Source organism: Bos grunniens, chromosome 9 (genome assembly GCF_055505025.1).
Source record: "Bos grunniens cultivar Pamir isolate PY7600 chromosome 9, Bosgru_T2T1.0, whole genome shotgun sequence".
NCBI lineage: Eukaryota > Metazoa > Chordata > Mammalia > Artiodactyla > Bovidae > Bos > Bos grunniens.
The window spans coordinates 70,808,240-70,825,092 of record NC_141173.1 but is presented as its reverse complement, the minus strand read 5'-3'; the positions used below and the strand labels follow the sequence as shown (position 1 = coordinate 70,825,092).

Genomic DNA, 16,853 nt, shown 5'->3' with positions numbered 1-16,853 from the left:
TTCTCTTGAAAAATGTTATATTTACATCTCACTTTTGTGAACATATAAAAATTGAAATGCAGAGCTTACTGTGACAATGCTGTAGTGATTGGGGAAAGTTTTTGTTGGATATACTGGTCTCATGTTTTTAGTATATGTCCCACAGGTTTCTACAAGGGGAAAAAAAGATTGTTATTAAATACAACTGACAATCTGTTTCCTTCATTTAGTGTTGGTACCACAGACTTCTGAGTAGTACTAAAACATGAATCCAGAAGGGATTTACAACCATATAAAAATTCAGGGTGAATTACAAAGCAACATTGTAGATTCAAACTCAATGCTGAAAGCTAGTTTTTCTTCTTAGTTAAAAAAAATTAAAATAATTAATCCAATGGAATATTTACCCCATACTTACTAATAACAATACTAATAATATTATGGTCCAGATGGACCATAATGATGCTTGCTAGATCTTTGCTATTACTTGGTGATAACATATCTAAATACAAGATGTAGTTTTTAAAAAAAACAAACAGCCAAAACAAAACTACAAACATCCACAGTAGCTAACTCAGCAAAATGAAAACAAGAATGAAGCAGTAGCTAGGAGGACAGTGTCCCACCCCAAAGTCCAAACCAGTTAACTCTAGACAAATTCAACACTGCTTTAATGATTAAAGGTATCTTCTGGCTTCAAGTATTAATACAAGAAGGACAGAGTCAAACTGTTCCTGATTTAGCCCTAGTGTCACATCCTTTGTCTGCCTCTACGACGGAGGGAACATATAACTAATGATTCTAGCATTTCAATACCTCATACCTGAAAGTGTTCCTCAGGCTGGTACATGTCTCTCTATCTCACTGCATTCCAAACAGTTCAGAATTACAGGCTACACTTCCTAATTACCCAAAGCAAGGACTTAAGTTAACTATGCATTGAGTTCCTTTCAACTTCACATATAGGTACCTAAGGCTCCTTAATTCTGAACTCAGGATATTGTATTTGATGCTATGGAAACCAACTTTCCTCCTGATGATAACAAAGGGCCAGACGCAAGCTTCAAAGCCCATGAGCCTAGCTGATAAAACAGAGTCTTTCTTGTCCATGTAAGCTCTTTCCTAAAGACTTTTATGTCAAATGATTATTTATAAAAACTTTCTTCCCAGTAGAAATTAAAAATTGAAATTTTTAGAAGTTCCCCAAATATCAGTTTCTTACAAAAGAAGTACAATAAATGTACCTATGTGATTATGGAGAGTGATTTTGACATTCAAATATTCAAGTCCAGTAAATAATGTCCCAGAACTCCAGAAGAACACTAAAATAGTGAATTTACTTATCTCCATTTCAGTCCAGTATTACACTGTGGCTATTTAAATACTGATCACTGATAACAAGCAATGTTCTTCAGCTTTTATACCCATATTTAATTTTTTATTTTTTCAATAACAACGATACGAGTGATAACCATATTACTGGTGGTTAATGTGATTTAAAACTTTTGCATTCGTACTAAGAGAAGACTATTCTACTACTGCATTACTAACATATAATAATCATTTAATTAAGGCTTTAATTGAGATAAAGAAATTGGAAGGATGCCTCATGATACTAAAGGATAAATAACAAGTAAATATTCTATGTCTGCACTACTAGATTCATATAAGAAATACCTTCAGTCTTTGAAATTCTACTTTAAGATGTAGTCATATTAGATAAATAAATATATAAATAGTTTGTCCACAAAATGAATCCAAAAGTCTAAGAAAAAAAAAAGTATGCCTTATCCTTAACATCTGTAACCAAGGGATAAAAATCCTAAGATAATCATTATTATCTTAGAGTTGTTTAAAAGGCAGTTTTAGAACAATTATAATATTAAAGACTAGGTCCTTATCACTAGGGTTTAACTCTTTTACAACAGAGAAGTTTGGTAAAACAGATTCTGCTGTATTTTTCAAAAAAGAGACTGCCTCCTCAGTCTACTGACACTGTGACACTCCAATAGTATACTCTGAAGTTACTCACTCAGCTTGCTAATAACAGGAAGAAGTCCACCCCAAGTGTGCAAATATTCTGCCCTGAAACCATCCAAAGAAAATAAGAGGGTAGGAGGTGTTTCAAACCTGGGTAATGAGAAAGAAAGAAAAAAAATGTGTAAAGAAGAAAGAAGACACAGATCCAGTGAACATTTTCCACTGAGATAGGGATGTAATCTAAGGTAAACTAACAAGCTCAACAAGCATCTTTATAAAGAATATTTTAGAAGTGTCTATATTCATATTATGATTTTGTATTTCATCATGTACATTATCAAATAGTCCTGATTGAGCACTCACACCATTGTGAGGTACCATACAGAGACCATCATTTATGGTCCCTGCTAGTCCAAAAGCTAGATGAAATGCAACCAAAATGCAATATTTCTCCAACTTGCAAGAGAATAAATATTAACAAACAGCATATTCTAAATTGTGTTCGTTTCTACCAGGACAGCTTTATAATGTTTAACAGTTTGGAAAAATCATTATTTTAAACATATATTTCTGAAGATTAATAATTCAAATTATATGTCTCAAGTGGAACAAAGATAAACATGTCTAACTGTCATCAAATTTCCACTTTTCGAATTCTACACAAACCATTCCTGATGACCTTAGAAACATAAGGTATTGTATAAAACACTTTAGACAAAAAATATAAAATACAAATTATAAAAACTATGTAACATCTCATAGACATGTTATCCTGAAAATATATAAGTTAATCAAAAATTTTTTTTAAAAAGTTGTAATTTGTTATAAGTTCAACTTGAAAAACTTCAAATGAAAGTAAAGATCCTTTTTTCCTAAGAAGGAAAACAAATTCTTTCACCCAACACTCATGAACATTAAATATTCATAACCTCTCTTTTTTTTTTTTTTCCAGTTTCTAGACCAGGAGTGGGAAGTGGGGTTGAGGGTCATGTCATAATCACTTCTATACCACCAAGGCCAAAAGAAGGCCTAACTAAAAATAATATTGAACCAATGAATAATTATTATTATTTTTATTTTTTCAATTTGGAAAGAGAAAGAATGATACTTCTATAAAAGAAAACATGAGTATCTCAGAGTATAATCTTACCCTGCTGGACACTGTGGTTCATCAATGCTGTCACATTCTTCTTCAGCCCAACTTTTCTCCCCTAAAATATTTTCAAGAAGTACAGTGAGTTGAACACATTCAACAGAAACAATGGTCATGATGTTTGTGAGACACATTAGGACACGTTCCCCCCAAAAAACAAAAAAGTTAACAGATACATAGATCATGTTGGGTGTGATTCTCAGGGAATAGAACAAATAGAAGTTATTCTATTTCAAAATAAGAGTTAGTTGATATCACGAATTAAAGAATGAGTTTATAATTGCAAGACTAAAACACATTGCTGTATTTGTGAGAACTTGAAGGCACATTTCCCATTTTCAAATTGTCATTAATAATATTTTCAACCAAAATTTATAACCCTACTTCTATCCACTGACAGAATCTTCTGCCTTAGTTCCTCTCATACAGTCAAGTTCTGTCAAAGAATTTCAAGGAACCCTGCAACACCTAGGCAAGACATCATAGTAACACCAGCTTACACAGAATCTTAGGCACTAACTTCTCTCAACATCAGGCAGACACTGTCCTCGTTTACTATGAAAGAACCTGCTACATAGTCAGCCAAGACAGTGAAGTGATTGTTCCACAAATACAGCATTAAATATGCAGCTAATATCAAAATAACATGAGGGTGTAGTAGCAGCAGAGTGTATGACTATGGATAAAAAAGACTAGCCGTGTGTAGACAATCATGATTATTAGGCTGGGTGATACAAGCTTTATTACATAGTCTCTCTATTCAGGTATATATGTTTGAAACTTTCTCCAATAAAATGCTTTTAAAATATTTTTTCAGCCAATATGGTTTGTCAATAACTATGACTTCTACTGTAAAAAGTACACCCATGCTAACCCCCTCTGAGACCTAGGAAGATGTTAGCCTGTGTCTGAACCTGGTGACGGCACAACCTCCTGACCTCGGCACACGGATCCGTGGTTGATACAACAGTCTCCCTTGTCCTTGCAGTCATCTGAACAGGAGCAAAGGCTTCGGGACAACCTTTTCTCACCACACCTGAATTTGGTGCAAGTCCATATCCGTTCTAGAAACAAATGTCAACATAACACGTTTTATGGTCCAAATTCAACATGTCCAAAATGAACACAGAATTGTCTTCTAGAATGTGATCTATGAGAGATGATGGACCATTTCTTAACCCTCAGTGACTCATAGAACTTTCCACCACAGTGGTCAATGTGAACTAACAGAAAATATGCAGGCAACAATTATTATTTCACTAAAAATCCAGAATCTCAGCATTTTAAAATGTAAATGCTGAATGAGAAGCAAGTCCAAAAGAGAAGGACTATATGTATTAATATACGTATGGCTGATCATTTTGCTGTAAGGTAGAAACTAACAAAACATTGTAAAGCAATTATACTCCAATAAAAATTAATTCAGAAAATAAAAAATAAAATGTAAACAGACATAACTTTTATTATACAACTCCCATGTCAATCTTGGCTTATTCCACCAGTCATTGCCAGAGTTCTCCAAATTTATCTAAATCTGGTTCACTCTCATTTAAATGTTATTATTGCATGGGCTTCCCTGGTGGTTCAGAAGGTAAAGAATCTGCCTGCAATGCAGGAAACCTGGGTTCAATCGCTGGGTCAGGAAGATCCCCTGAAGAAGGGAATGGCAACCCACTCCAGTATTCTTGCCTGGAAAATTCCATGGACTGAGAAGCCTGGCAGGTTAAAGTCCAAAGAGTTGGATATGACTGAGTGACAAACACTTTCACTTTCATAGGTAAAGAAGATCAAATCAAACTTTTCACAGTCTGATAGTTTTATTTTAAAGTTTAAGTGGACATCTTAATAACTCTCTCTTTAATAAGCCCATAACAGAAAGAGTCATATATTTTTAATCAGCCTTTTGAACTTAGGTGAAATGCAAATTAGACTATATAGGTTGTCAGCAAACATTGAAATCCAGCATGGTGCTGCCATCCATAAAATTTTTAACAAAGGCAAGGTATGTAAATTTTGTTTGTGTCAGGAAATATAAAGGACAAATTTTTTAAAATCTCAAGTGGGTTAGGTAAATCACATACCTAAAACATGCAGAACTTTCCTTTGCTCTTTTACCCCATCTTTTTACCTGCAGATTTTTACCTGGTTCTATACACGTTTCCTGGTAATCTAGACAGCAATTTCCAAGGTCAACACAAGCAGCATCACAGCGGCAGTTTCCAAATGTTCTCTCAAAACAGCGACCCTTGCAACTTTTAACTGAAAATATCGAATGAGTTAGATGTTTCTAATCATTATATAATTACAAAGCAAATATCAACTAATATATCCTAAGTTCGGTATTGAGTAGGTTTAAATATTATTTTAGAAAATACAGATGGGATGGGCAAAAAGTTAACCAAGAATCTTTTCTCAAATACCTATAGAAAGTGATGCAAACAGAAGGCAGTAACCTTACGTATCGAGTTTGCAATTTTATCTCTTGCCATAGAAACAAAAGATAATTTTTTTCTTTTATATAGTATAAATCCTACAGGGGCTAATGAAACTTAAAATTACATATAGAATATTAAATAAAGGAAAAATAAGAAGAGCATGTTCTGAATATTTTATGTGGGGTTCTCTAAAAACTGATAATCTCTGAAAACTTCGTGATGGAAAAGAATACCTGACTTAGGTCACCCTCAGTCTGGTGTAAAGAAGTAACGTGTTTGTGCAGAACATGTTCTGCAAGACTCATTTCCCACCACACTGGATTTGTCCAGTGCACCTTCAGATCCAGCCTGGCTCCCTCTGAGAAGCTTTCCCAAACTCCCCAGTCTAGATGCTTTTTCCATTTTTTTAAAGTTTATATGAAACCTTATCCTCCCTTTCAGTCACTTAATTTCATTTGTAACTAGATCATTTGGTTAATAACCCAGTCTCAACCTGGACCACAAACTTCTTAGGAACAAAGACCACACCTGGATGCTGCCCGGCACACTGTACCCCGGGTATCCAGCAAGAGCCTTGACTACAGTTGGTACTAATAAGTTTTAGTTAAATGGACAAATGTCAGACGTGGAAGGAAAACACTTTGCACTAAAAACAACTTTACAAGACAAGGAGAACGAATGTATGGACACCAAGAGGGGGAGGAGGGCTGAGATGAATTGGGAGATTGGGACTGACATACACTATTAACTATGAATAAAATAGATAACTAATGAGAACCCACTGTATAGCTCAGGGAACTCTACTGAGTCTGTGGTGACCTAAATGGAACGGAAATCCAAAAAAGAGGGGGCATATGTATAGCTGACTTACTTTGCTGTACAGTAGAAACAAACACAACACTGCAAAGCAACTATACTCCAATAAAAATTAATTTTAAAAATTTACACTGTAACTCTTTACTAGCTATCAAGAATCATCTAGATTTAATAAAAAATAAATCAGGATGGTAAGAAAAACAATCCACTTGTAGAATAATGAAGTCCAAAAGAAAAAAAAAAAAAAAAGGAATAATCCTTGCTCTTGGTTGTAATGCTCCTCTGACCCAAGAAGACACCGTCACAGAATTTAACTCATTTGATACCAGGAAATGAAGCAATTTTAAAAACATGAAATGACAATAATAATTTCTAGGGTCAAAAACACGAACTTTCCTGATCCCAGGAGGGAAAACTATTATAATAATAGCTATTACTTACAGATCATTAGTATGCTTCCATTAACTTAAAAAAGAAAATGTATTTCACCTTGAGTTTAGATTAAAATTGCTGTTTTCAATCACTCAGTTTTATTTTTATGTGCCAAACTAAACTCAAAGTGAATGAATTACTGCTTAAAGGCTACATAGGTGAACACTACAATATGTAGCTTCTTAATTTTACTAAATGCTGATATGCTTGCTCTGAATTGTTGCTGACTAAATATATAAAATTACTACATTTCATTCATTTTAAAAATAAATGACAGCTTAACAATCACTAAATTTTTTCAAAAAATGACTAATAGTATAATTATGGAATAACTGAATAGAAGGATTTGTTCAGTTTTCAAAACTGAATTCCTTAGGAATTCATCAGTGATTTAAAAGGAAGACCATCAATGATTTAAAAGGAGCAAAAATAAAAAACTACTTCAAATCCAAAATATGACTGCTACAATGTATTATGATTCAAAGTTTTATTATTTATAGTGATCTTTCCATGCTGGCGAGATTTCTGAACTTCATAAAATGAAAAATGTAAGTAACAGCTTAAAAATATCACTATTGTTTTGAAATGACTGCACTTCTAAAAGACTTACAAGCATGTAAGGATGTTTCCAGCTGCCCAGGCATGCTGTTTACCTAGTAACCTCAGGACTGCTCCAGCACCTAATGCCTTAGGGACAAAAAGTAGGAGTCCCTGGAGGAAGTCAGGGAGAGAGGCTCACAGAGCCCAGCACAAGAACCTGTCATCCATGTCTTCTTGTTTGTATCTTTGTTCTTTTTTGTTGTTTTGAGGTTTTTTACTTTTTTTTTTTTTTGGTCATAGCCCCTCTCTGTTGTTTTGGGATGAAGTTTTGCAAGTAGATAGTATACAGCTAAAATAATAAAAGATCTTCAAGATAAATGTTCAAACTGGTATCAAATTTGCAATATCTATGGAGCACTCACCTCTAGAAGTAGAAATGGCAACCCACTCCAGTATTCTTGCCAGGAAAATCCCATGGACAGAGGAGCCTGGTGGGCTACAGTCCATGGGATCGCCAAAAGGTTGGACACAACTGAGCATGCACACATATGCATGGAGTACTCAAGGGATGAGGACGTAACTATTGTCTCAATCACATTCTCAAGAAGGCCATTACCCACACCTGCGCGGGGCACATACATCACACCCATGCACACATGAATTAGTATACTACTTACTTTCTTTGGCACAGCTTGGTTTCAACCCAAATATACAACCAAGGATTGTTGTTAACACACAGACTGACAATACCTGTCAGGAGAAAAAAGAAAATGATGTAGTTTCAAAGCCCTTTTATTTCTTCAAATGTTTCATTTCTTTAAATGCTTCCAAACATGTCGATGCTGCTCTGTTTCCTGATCTGGGTGTTGGTCACACGACGTGTACGCTTTGTAAAAACTGAAACTGCACATTTACGCTTCATGTACTTTTCTGTATGTATGTTCTACTTCAAACAAAAGATTACTTAAAGATTAGCAAACAAATCAATGCCCTCCTAGGTTAATATAGTCAGGAATTTCCCAGTTGATGCAAGTGAATTCAATCCAAAAACTTATAATTAAAGAAGAGGAAAGGAAAACCTAAAAAGAGATTCAATTTTCTACTTTTTAATCCATAAAAGGTAATACGATAATATCAGATGCCTCTTTTAACAGTTGTGTTACACAAACCTAAACAGTATCCTCATGTACACTGTGACAGCTTGTAAGAATGAGCAACAGACAGGGTTGAAAGATTACATCCAAGACCCAAATGTTACCATAAACTATGTATAGATTTGGGGCAGGTGACTTTAACATTCCAGACACCAATTTATTCACTTATAAAATTAAAGGGCTGGACTCCCTGGATCCCTAAAAATCTTTCCAGTTCTAATATTTTGCTACCTTCTCATTCTCCAATACTCTGGACTTTAACATTTTAATATAAGTGGTTACACCATATAACTCCCAAGAACAATGACAGAAGTTTGTGAGTTAGAAAAAAAAAAAAAAGGAGCAGAAAAATCTACAAAATTGTCTTCAATATTTCTCAGTGGAATGGAGCTCCCGTGGCAGTTCTCTGGAATGTTACATTTCTGGACAATCCAACAAATTCTTCACTGAGCACCAACTATGTGTAAAGATTATGTTATGCACTGAAAAAAAGAGTAAGAGATACCCCAGGGAGCTTCTGCTTTTTTGGGAAAAAGCAAAGTCACAAATGGCTCATGTTTGGTTGCAGAATTCTATAGTGTTTAAAGAAGAAAGGCTAAGGTGTTTAGTGAGAAGGGGATCAGAAAAGGTTTCACCAAAGAAGCCTCTCAGCTGGGCTCTGCAAAGGGGAAATGATGGTGTGTTACTGCCAGGCAGAGCTGATGGAAGGTTAGAGAGGACAGAGTAGAGGAACCTAGTATAAAGCAAGGCCTTCAGGATGGAAGGTATATGGGAGGCAGCAGATGAATAATGAGTAGCCTCCTTTTGCAGGAACAAGAATATGAAAAGGGGAAGAGATGTAGTATGGAAAGGTGGTGTGGCATTTCCCAAAAACCAAAGTGAAGAGATAACAGAGCCAGGAGGAATGGGGGAATGGCACAGGGTGGATGGTGGGCAAAGGCTTTTATGTTTTCTGAACTCATCCCCTCAAATAAAATATACTGTGTATTGACCATATGCTGGTCTGTAGACTAAGTACTAGGTACTTTGAAAAAGGACACATGACCTCTGTCCTCAGGATGCCTACTGTCAAGGGCCTGCAGAACTAAAGAGAAACGGAGTGGCAAGAAAACTAAGGAAGCAGGTCTAACTCATTTCAAAAGAAAATGAGGGTAAAGGAAAGAAGAGTAAAAGAATAGTAGGCCTAAAATGCAACAGGGTTTAGGTCAGTTTCCTTTTTGGGAAATCAAAAACCTAAATGTATATATGTCCATTAAAAGAAATAGCCATCAGAAGAAGAGCTTGAACAAGAATAGCAAACAGAACAAGGTATCAATAGAGAATACTAATAAGTGTTCTTAAGCCTTGATGTTATAAAGCGACACAAGCTTATGGAGGGATGATTCTAAAGGATCTATCAAAAACAACAAAAACTCTCTTATTGTCAACATTAAATATATAGGGGAATGAAAAAATAGTCAAACTAATCTACATTTAGCATCCTGTAATAAAATCCCATGGACAGAAGAGCCTGAAGGGCTATAGTTCACGGGGGTTACAAAAGAGTCAGACATAACTTGGCAACTAAACAATGACAACAACTTAAACCATGAGAATTGAAGTTTTATTTCTTTGTAATAAACCTATCAAGAATAGTGTGAACAATGCCGTATCTACATTTTATCTTAAAAACCATGAAGCTTGGAGACATAAGAAAAGTTTTTGGAATGTTTTGCCTCTATGCTAGAAGAATATTTATTTGGAGTTTCCTGCTTGTTTAGAGGATCTGAATTATTTCTTAGATATTTATTGAACCAAAATAGGTACAAAGAAATCACTCCATCTTTTTTTTGTTCTCACCAATTCCCTCAAATACAGTGGTATTAACATAATGCATATTATTCTCTTTATCAAGTGCTCATCTAAATATGTGGCTACTGTGTGAAATCCTTTTGCTAAAGGCTAGAGATGCAAATGAAAGCAATTCCTATCCTGCCAGAGAAACAAAGCATGTGGACATTAAAATGAAAGATTACAATAGAATTGGACAAGAGCTACAGTAGAAATATGTAAAAAAAAGAAAGCTGTGGTACATATACACAACGGAGTATTACTCAGCCATTAAAAAGAATACATTTGAATCAGTTCTAATGAGGTGGATGAAACTGGAGCCTATTATACAGAGTGAAGTAAGCCAGAAAGAAAAACACCAATACAGTATACTAACGCATATATATGGAATTTAGAAAGATGGTAACGATAACCCTGTAAGCGAGACAGCAAAAGAGACACAGATGTTTAGAACAGTCTTTTGGACTCTGTGGGAGAGGAAGAGGGGGATGATTTGGGAGAATGGCATTGAAACATGTATAATATCACATATGAAATGAAGCACCAGTCCAGGTTCGATGCAGAATACAGGATGCTTGGGGCTGGTGCACTGGGACGACCCAGAAGGATGGTACAGGGAGGGACATGGGAGGGGGGTTCAGGATGGAGAACACGTGTACACCCGTGGCAGATTCATGTTGATGTATGGCAAAACCAATACAATATTGTAAAGTAATTAGCCTCCAAATAAAATAAATAAATTTATATTTTAAAAAATGTTAACATGCTAACAGTATAGTGGAGAGAACGGTTATAAAAAGACATCACGAAGAGAGAGCTGGACAAAAAAGGATTTCCCTTTCAATCAATAAACTATGTCTGAGTGCCTGCAATATGCATTGCATTTCAATTCTGTGGAGAAGTACAAAATTAAAACAAAAAAGAATTTGTGGTAAAATCTCTAATCTGAGTTGATAATCTACTCAGGGAAACAACTCTAGAATTTGTTGATGATAAAGACATGAGATAGTGAAAAGCAGCCTAAGAATTAACGTACATAATGATGTGTCACCCACGCAAAGGTGCAGAAACTATTTTTTAACTGTACAGGCTAGTTGTGGTTTATCAACATGATGCCACGAAGTCCTGCAGCAAAACTAGACTGAACCAGCCAGCTCCAAGATGGCAGATAAAGTAGGATAAATGTCACCACTTTCCATACTTTGATTTATCTCTGTGTTTCCATACCAACCCTTGAGAGCTGGAGCCTGGCCTTGACTCATCTCTGTGTTTCAAAAGCACCTGATGTTGGGCAGATGCTTTGAAGTTTTACTGAGACAGCTATGTGCTTTGAGAGACACACAGTGGTCAACCACTCTGAACTGGCCTTGACTTGACCACAGGATCTCGCCTGTGTAGATGAAACCTGGAGATGTCCAAGAGTTACCTTTGCTTCATCACCATGCTTCATCTCTACCTGGCGGGAAGAGGGGGATTTGTACTCTGCTAGGCACAATTGGTGCTGTGTGCAAAGGAGCATGGGAGACTGCATGCCCCTGCTGCCCCAGAAGTCTCCACCCCTTTCCTAGAGCCCTGATGTCCTGTCTGCCTCCTGACCCTTAAAATTCCCTTACTCCCCTTCCTTCGGGGAGAACGTACCTTTAAAGCATGAACACCCCTTCTCAGTTCTCTGGTCACTGAGTAAAAGCCTGTTTTACCTGCACCAAACTCTGTTTCATTATTAGCAGCACAGACCTGAGTGGGAAAGAACTCCTTGAGCAACAGGGGCATGGGGAGAGCTTTGGTTCAGCTAGAGCCCCAACAGAGAGGCCTGGTGTCTAATTTGGTAACAGATCTATGCAATGGTGCTTTGTGCAATGCCAGGGAAGGAAATCATACCAGTCTGGGAAAGAGGAACAACAGTGATGGCAGTAAGAGCCACCACTTGTACAGAACAGTAGTAATCATCCCTTCTGTGGTACTTACTACGTGCTAGGCACTATTCTAAGAGTTTTATATCAAATCATTTAATCCTTACAGTAACACTGAGACACAAATGATTGTGTTTACTAAGTTTAAAGAAATAGCTGCAGAGAGGTTAGCAACTTGCCAAGGATCACAGTTCATAACTGACAGGAGCAAGATTCGAACTTAAGCAGTCAGGTTGTAAAGGGAGTGGGCAGTTGGTGGGGGCGGGGGGGGAAGGCCAATGGAGAGGCTGAAAGGTGGCCTTTGGGGCAGTCAGTTAGAAGCTGTTGAGGCATTTGAACATGGAAGTAACATGACTGGATTTATAAATTCTAGAAAGATCTGGCGACACTGTGGAAGTCTGTGCTATAAGTCACTCATCTGCCTGCTTTCTCTCGGGAGATCCTCTGAGTCCTCCTCTGGTCCCTTCCTCACTCCCAGTTACTGCAACCTGACCATGCTCTGAGAGATCTGTTTATCTGTCTGCCTCTGACTGGACTGTGAGCTCCAGGAAGGCCTGGATTTATTTACTCATCTTGGTATTTTCCAGGCCTAGCACAGGGCCTAACACACAGACGTTCAATAACTGCTGACCTGAAAAATCAGCAAACTAATTAAACACAACTTGGAGGGAAACTATAAACCTCCCCCCTTTTTTTCATGTGAGTTGACAAAGTCAATCAGTTTGTTAAGTGCCTTTGTGTCTGCTTTACATAAAGGGCGCCTATAATGAATAAAGGCAAAAAGCAATTTTTTTAAGGAGATGGAAGATGGCTGGATTTGGTATTCAAATGTGACAGACCCCCCCCCCAACTTGAAGATGAATTAATTATCTGACCACATTGCCTATCAGTCTTCTGGCCTTTGACCAAAGCTGCATACTTCTGGAAAACATTCTGAAAGAACTCCGACCAAGACACTGCTGGAGTTTTCAGGGGATTTCCTTTCCTAGAGGATGAGGATTAGATCCTAATGCAAAAAATCTGGTGCCAAGAAACACCCACTGGAGACTCAAAGATAATGTCTTGTTCTTGAACAACTTTCAAGTGTTACAAAGTTCAATACAAAAGTTAGAACTGCTTGAGTGGATGGAGGAGCTTTCTAAAGACAAAGTTCTAACTTTTGTATAGCCTCTTACACACAGCATCATTTTAGTTACCTTTGACCTCAATGAAGATTCCCCCAAATGGCAGTGAGATCTTATACAACTGGTCAAACGAAAATGGGGAAAGAAGACTTAACTCAGCCTGGGGCAAGCACATCACTTAGGGGCAAACCTCATACCCAACCACTCAGTGAAACCTATAACTCTGAAGAAGTTGACATCTGCCTGGCAGAAAGGGGTTCAGTTTCAAAATGGCAAGGGCTCAAAGCTTCCACAACAAACCCATATACATTTAGGATCAGTATACTGGAGAACCCAGAAGCTAGCATGGATATCAGTGATCCAGAGTAAAGTTTACCTCATTCTGGCATTTTAGGGATCTTCAGCATAACAGGAAGCTCCTCCCTGCCGACTTACTCTAAGCAAACTCTAATCAACAAATTCTGCTTCCATTCAACCTACCTAATCCCTCAATCCTAAACATCAATGAACCACCGTGATTCACCCATCATTTGAGATAAATTTACAGTATAAAATGAACAAAAAGAAAAGATCTAAGATAAACAACAAAGGAAAAAAAGGGAGAAGAGGAAAAAAATATTTAAAACAAACCCATCTGTGGCGGATTCATTTTGATATTTGGCAAAACTAATACAATTATGTAAAGTTTAAAAATAAAATAAAATTTAAAAAAACAAACAAACCCATCTAAATAGTACTGTTATAATGGCATTTAAGAAGATATGAACAAATCTTGACATCAAAAGGTCCTAATATCAAGCATCCATAAAAATAAATCAAAGGCTTGTACTTAATCACATCACTGTAAAATACCAGGATGCTAACAATAAAAAGATCTTAAAGTAAAAGGCCATGCCAACTTCATAAAATAAGCAGTAAAGATGTGTAAGATCAGAGTTAGTTCTTCCTTGGAGGATAGAACTAATGGGGAGATCTGAACCTAGAAACATCTGTGTAAGTTTATTGATTTTCAGTTCAATTTCTTCATGGGTTACAGAATTATTTAGATTTTCTAATTTTTCTTGACTCGGTTTTGATAAAGTGCCTTCTCTTCTTGGAATTTTTCATCTCATCTACATTTTTGAATATTTTGATATAAATGATTTACAATAACAAACTGTTATCTTTTCAGTATCTGTAGCATTGGATTTGTGTTCCTTTTTTTCATTCCTGATATAATTTGTGCTTTCTTTTTTTTGCTTAAGCAGGTTCACTAGGGGTTCACTTTCCTGCATTGGAGAAGGAAATGGCAACCCACTCCAGTGTTCTTGCCTGGAGAATCCCAGGGACGGGGGAACCTGATGGGCTGCCGTCTATGGGGTCGCACAGAGTCGGACACAAATGAAGTGACTTAGCAGCAGCAGCAGCAGGGGTAATATTACTTTTTCAAATAAACTGTCTTTTACTTTGTCAGTCTCTTTAATATGTTTATTTGTTTATTTTACTGATTTCTGGTCTCCTTATTTTTTTCTTCCATGTCCCAGGTCTAATTTTCTGGGTTTTCCTTTTTTCTATATTAGTGGGTTTTCTTTTGCTAAGTTGTTGATATGGATGTCTAGTTCATAGGTTTTAGACTTCCTTCTCTTTTAATATTACTTTTATTCTAACTTTTAAACCCCTAAGACCTTGTTATTTTATAAGTTTATTCAGGCATACCCAAATATTTACAACTTTATGCATTTTAATGCATTTTTTTTTCCTTTACACCTTTCATCTGGGGAATCAGTTACCTTCTGCTTAAAAAAATCTTTTAAAATTTTCCTGATGGCAGAGTCTGTCAGTAATTTTTGCATAAACATGTCTTTATTTTGTTCTGATTCTTGAAAGATATTTCTGCAGGGGTACACAATTCTAGCCTGGCAACTATTTTCTTTTGGCACAGTGAAGATCTCATCTCTTTACACTATTTCATGTTTTTAATCATTGCTATTGAGAGTTCAGTTGTTGTCACACTGAAGAAAAATCTGATATGTTTCTTCTATACCTTCAGTGATTTTAATTTTGACCTTTATATTCTGCCATGTTATTCTGTTTGTTTTTTTGGTATATAGTTCTTTTATGGATTAGGTCTTTCATTGGTTTGAGAAAATTATCATTTCTTCAAATAGTGCCCCAAATGAAAGGAAAATGGATAATGTTATCAGAAATCAGTAAACCTACAAAGTTTTTTAAATAACCAAATAAAATTTCTAAAAATAAAATGAACAAAATTAAGGGATTAGGCTTCACATTAGAAGAGAGGTAGAGTATGGAAGACAGAATTTGTGAGCTGAAAGGTAGTTCAGAAGACATTAACTAGTTTGTATCACAAAGAAGGCAATGGCAACCCACTCCAGTATTCTTGCCTGGAAAATCCCATGGATGGAGGAGCCTGGTAGGCTGCAGTCCATGGGGTCGCTAAGAGTCGGACATGACTGAGCGACTTCACTTTCACTTTTCACTTTCATGCATTGGAGAAGGAAATGGCAACCCCACCCCAGTGTTCTTGCCTGGAGAATCCCAGGGACAGGGGAGCCTGGTGGGCTGCCGTCTATGGGGTCGCACAGAGTCGGACATGACTGAAGCGACTTAGCAGCAGCAGCAGCATCACAAAGAAAGATCACAAGATACCCTAATTCAATTCCCTATTATTTCTCCCATATTTTCTTTAAAAAATGGTCAAGAATTTTATCATCTGATAACACCATCATCTGAAGTTGTTGCTTGTCTTCTTCTGCTGTGTGATGTTTCTGCTGGTTTTTGCTCCCGGTGTGTGCTTGATTGTTTCTAAATGTATTCTGTTCACTTATGTTAAAAATTTCCAGGATTCTTTGAAGCCTAGGATGAAGGTGTTTTCCTCAAGAAAGCATTTATGTTTGCTTCTGCCAAAAACATGGAAGAATCATCAACTTTGAGATCACTTGAGGTGGATAAAGTAAGATTAAGTGAAGTGAAAGTGAATGTCACTCAGTCATGTTCAACTCTTTGTGACCCCATGGACTATACAGTCCATGGAATTCTCCAGGCCAGAATACTGGAGTGGGTAGCTATTCCCTTCTCAAGGGGATCTTCCCAACCCAGGGATCGAACCCAGGTCACCCTCATTGCAGGCGGATTCTTCACCAGCTGAACCACCAGGGAAGCTGAAGGGAGATTAACTTGTATGTATCTTTACATATGGGAAATACACCACAAATTACACAATAGCTATGGTTCTTCAGAGGATGTTCTAACTTTAATACAACATAATTTAATATATTTATAATATAACACACAGCATATAATATATAAACAGGCAGAATTTCTTTATAAAATTAAGTTTATGACTTCAAAATTGTATTTCAATTTCTGATAGCTTCCAAAAACATATCTTTTATATCTCTGTCTCTCTGACCCATGTTAAACCTAATCAAAATCAATTTAAGAAATGTTAGTATCTGCCAGTACTATACAAGGGAACATCTCATATGATAACTGTATTA

General features: G+C 36.5%; 1 protein-coding gene across 4 annotated transcripts in view; it reads right to left on the bottom strand.

The window, feature by feature from the left end:
* The window catches only part of ENPP1 (ectonucleotide pyrophosphatase/phosphodiesterase 1), a 74,453-nt gene that overhangs the window by 32,174 nt on the left and 25,426 nt on the right, over positions 1 to 16,853 (bottom strand). For all 4 annotated transcript variants that reach the window (XM_086316543.1, XM_086316545.1, XM_086316542.1 and 1 more), the window contains exons 2-7: positions 8,013 to 8,085; positions 5,255 to 5,371; positions 4,051 to 4,176; positions 3,110 to 3,170; positions 2,012 to 2,109; positions 70 to 149 (exon numbers count right to left, since the gene is read on the bottom strand). In XM_086316543.1, coding sequence (XP_086172669.1) covers positions 70 to 123 — 54 coding nt within the window. In that variant the 5' untranslated portion in view covers positions 124 to 149; positions 2,012 to 2,109; positions 3,110 to 3,170; ... (1 more) ...; positions 5,255 to 5,371; positions 8,013 to 8,085. The remainder of the gene's footprint in view (positions 1 to 69; positions 150 to 2,011; positions 2,110 to 3,109; positions 3,171 to 4,050; positions 4,177 to 5,254; positions 5,372 to 8,012; positions 8,086 to 16,853) is intronic.